Genomic DNA, 2,945 nt, shown 5'->3' with positions numbered 1-2,945 from the left:
CACTTAAGTCCTGCGGTGGCACAATACCAACAAAGAATATGGAAGCGCTTTTTAACTATACAAAAATTTCAAATGGAAAATAATTTTGTCGCAATTTTATTATACATAAACATATAAAAAGTCTCATTTTATGAGACATCTGAAGGAATCAAAGCCACTTCTACAGCTATACCTTAAACTCCATTTCTGAAAACAATTAAAATTTCACTTTATAATAATCTATAATAAAACAAGAAAATTCCAAATACACCCCCCCTTTTTTACAAGATTAACATTTTAGGCAGGGTTTTCATTTAAAAACCTCAAACAAAACAAACAAAAAGAGCAAAAACAAAAACAAAAAAATCCCCCCAAAACCCATAACCAAATACAAACCTTTTTTTTCTGCATTTCACAGCACTGGTTATAATATTTTCCCTATAAAATCTTTTTACTCTATAAATTGTGTACTGTTGGATTTTAACCAGTAATCTGGCTCAAAAGTTGTGCAAATTAACAAAAAATATGAAAATATTGTGTTTTCAGTCTTTTTTTTTTAAATAAATCTCCTAAGAACAGCACTTTTGCCCTGAAGTGATGGGAACAAGACATGCTAAATCCACTTACTGCAGTAATGCTTTTTCCTTTTCTTTTCTGTGCCTTCATTCTTTCAACAGACAAACAATAAAGGTTTCTTTTATAAATTATGATAAATTAAAATATTACTATAAAATGATCTATAAAGCCATGACACATTGCAAGTATATATCACATATACTTGTAAAGTCCATGTTTCCCATCTATATTCCAGCAGCTTCTTTACAACTAGGGCTTCCCATCTTCCATGATGTTATCCTTTGAAGACTGAGAGGACAATCAACTAAAGGAACTAAGTTGTAATTTTCTAGGTGGTATTTCCACATTGCTGTACTTGTGTACAGAAAGCAACGTTCCTTTACATTCTCTGCGGCACTAGTGGTCTGTTAGATGGAACTCATGCACATTAAAATATGGCCAACACAGTCTTCCATAAAATTATTTTATGTACAGCCAGTTTCAGTGTAAAAATACTTGCTAGTAAACTTAAGTGATAAAAAGCAATGCTACTGCAGCTGAATAATAAAAGAAAAATAAATACAATGCTGGTTAGCAATGCTGGTTTAAGAAGCAGTACAGTCTATTAAAATGCCTTATACAGAGATTTAAATTCCCTTGTTTTCCAGCAGTTGGGTTATTTGGTGTTGGAAGCCTAGATGAAAGAAAAGAACTTCTCAAAAACACTGTCCTCTGCAATCTTCTATTCAGTCTCTGTTGGTATTATTTGCTGCAAAGGCGTGTAAATTTCCCATCTGGCTCAGGCCACTTTGAATATGTGCAACATGAATTTCTACGTTATTCTGAAAGCAACTGATATTAGAGGCATCTATTGTACTCTTGATATCATTTAATGAATCTGTAAGTGATTTGAATTCGAAAGAATTCAGGTCGCCTCCTTCTGCAAGACACTTAATTTGTAGTAAAATAGCTGTGAGCCTGGAGATTAAGTCTGTGAGATTTTTATTTTCAACACACGGCTGCCCTGTTGACGAATTTGCATGCCGAACAATTTCTTGTGCCTCTTCCTCACACCTTCGTCTCATATCTGTTGGCTGGTCTGCTGGCTGGAGTCCTTGGTCTGGAGCAAGCTCATAGCAGTACTGTTGAACTTTATGCAAAACCTTGTTTAGGTCCTTATTTAGCTGTTCGAGCTCTAGGACAATCGTTGCATATCTCCGTTGAAACTCAATGCCGATAGGCATGGAATATGATTTCAATTTTTCTGCTTCTGTATTCATTTCCCTTAATTTCTTGATATGCTCCTTTTTAATCATCAGAATTTTTGATAATTTAGTCACTTGGATAAGGAATTCTACTGGAAAACCACCTAATGTTTCAGTTTCAGAACTGGGAATTTTACTTCTCCAAGGTCCTAATAAAGGATCCTAATAAAGGATCGTTATCTGTAATTGGTGACTGCAGAGGAGTGGTATAATGTAACCGTGGTGGAGTCATAAAAAATCGAGAAGGCCACTGTTTTTGTCCAAAGGCAGCAATTGGCATCGTCTCATGAGGCTCATTACTAAGAACTTCATAGTCAGGGATGGTATGTGTTCCAAGCCCTGTCCTGTCAAAAGTTACTCTATAGGTAGCGTTAAGAGTGTCCACAGCATCTATTTGCCCAGTGAACAGACCATCATGAACACCACGTAATCGTGCTGTAACTTTGGTTCCAATAACCAGGGGCAAAAGAATCTCATCTGGGAGGTCTTTGAATTGTGAGAGATCTGCAACTTTCCTTTGCTGTAAGAGTCTTATTTTCTGCCTCTTCTGTTTTAATGCTGATCTCTCTTCTTCAAAAAATGCAGAAGAACATCTCCGTGGCTTTCCCATAAGCCGCCTGATTTTTCCCCATTCTACTCTTGTTAACTTTCTTGTTTTCAAATTAGGAAAAGACTCCTTCAGACACACACAGAAGTCATTATCACCTTCAAAAAGTGGCTTATCTATATTTGAGTAGAACCACTCATATATGCACCATTTATGTGCTTTGGGAAGTTTGAGAAGGTTACGTAATCGAAAACCAATCTTCTGGGAGGCTTTCTTATCTGGTGTTGACATTGTTGCTGTAAATTTCTTAGGCTCCAAAGTCCCAGGTTCAGTCCCCTGCACCACCATAAACCGGAGCTGAGCAGTACTCTGTGGAACCATTGCAACTCTCTGGTTTCTTTTAGGTGACCTTGTATTTATTTGTCTGTCATCTTCCTCAGAAAAGAGTCTACTTCGTTTTGAATTTCTGAAAGGCATTTCCACAGCAGGGCCAGTATTCCTGCCTTTCCAGACAGGGGTTTTTTGTAAAGAGCTGTACTTTTCATTCCATGTGTTAGATAAGCTTCCCTCTTTTAAACTGACAAGGGCTTTTGCTGAAG

The 2,945-nt window shown here is 36.7% G+C and overlaps 1 protein-coding gene across 1 annotated transcript; it reads right to left on the bottom strand.

The window, feature by feature from the left end:
- Positions 1-951: 951 nt before the first annotated feature.
- Positions 952-2,945, bottom strand: LOC132540434 (protein lin-9 homolog). Its single transcript, XM_060198161.1, is given in 2 exon segments — positions 952-1,955; positions 1,957-2,945. Coding segments are annotated over 2 exon segments (1,542 nt in total). The 5' UTR covers positions 2,824-2,945; the 3' UTR covers positions 952-1,280.

Source organism: Erinaceus europaeus, chromosome 9 (genome assembly GCF_950295315.1).
Source record: "Erinaceus europaeus chromosome 9, mEriEur2.1, whole genome shotgun sequence".
Taxonomy (NCBI): domain Eukaryota; kingdom Metazoa; phylum Chordata; class Mammalia; order Eulipotyphla; family Erinaceidae; genus Erinaceus; species Erinaceus europaeus.
This window is presented reverse-complemented; position numbering and strand designations above follow the sequence as displayed.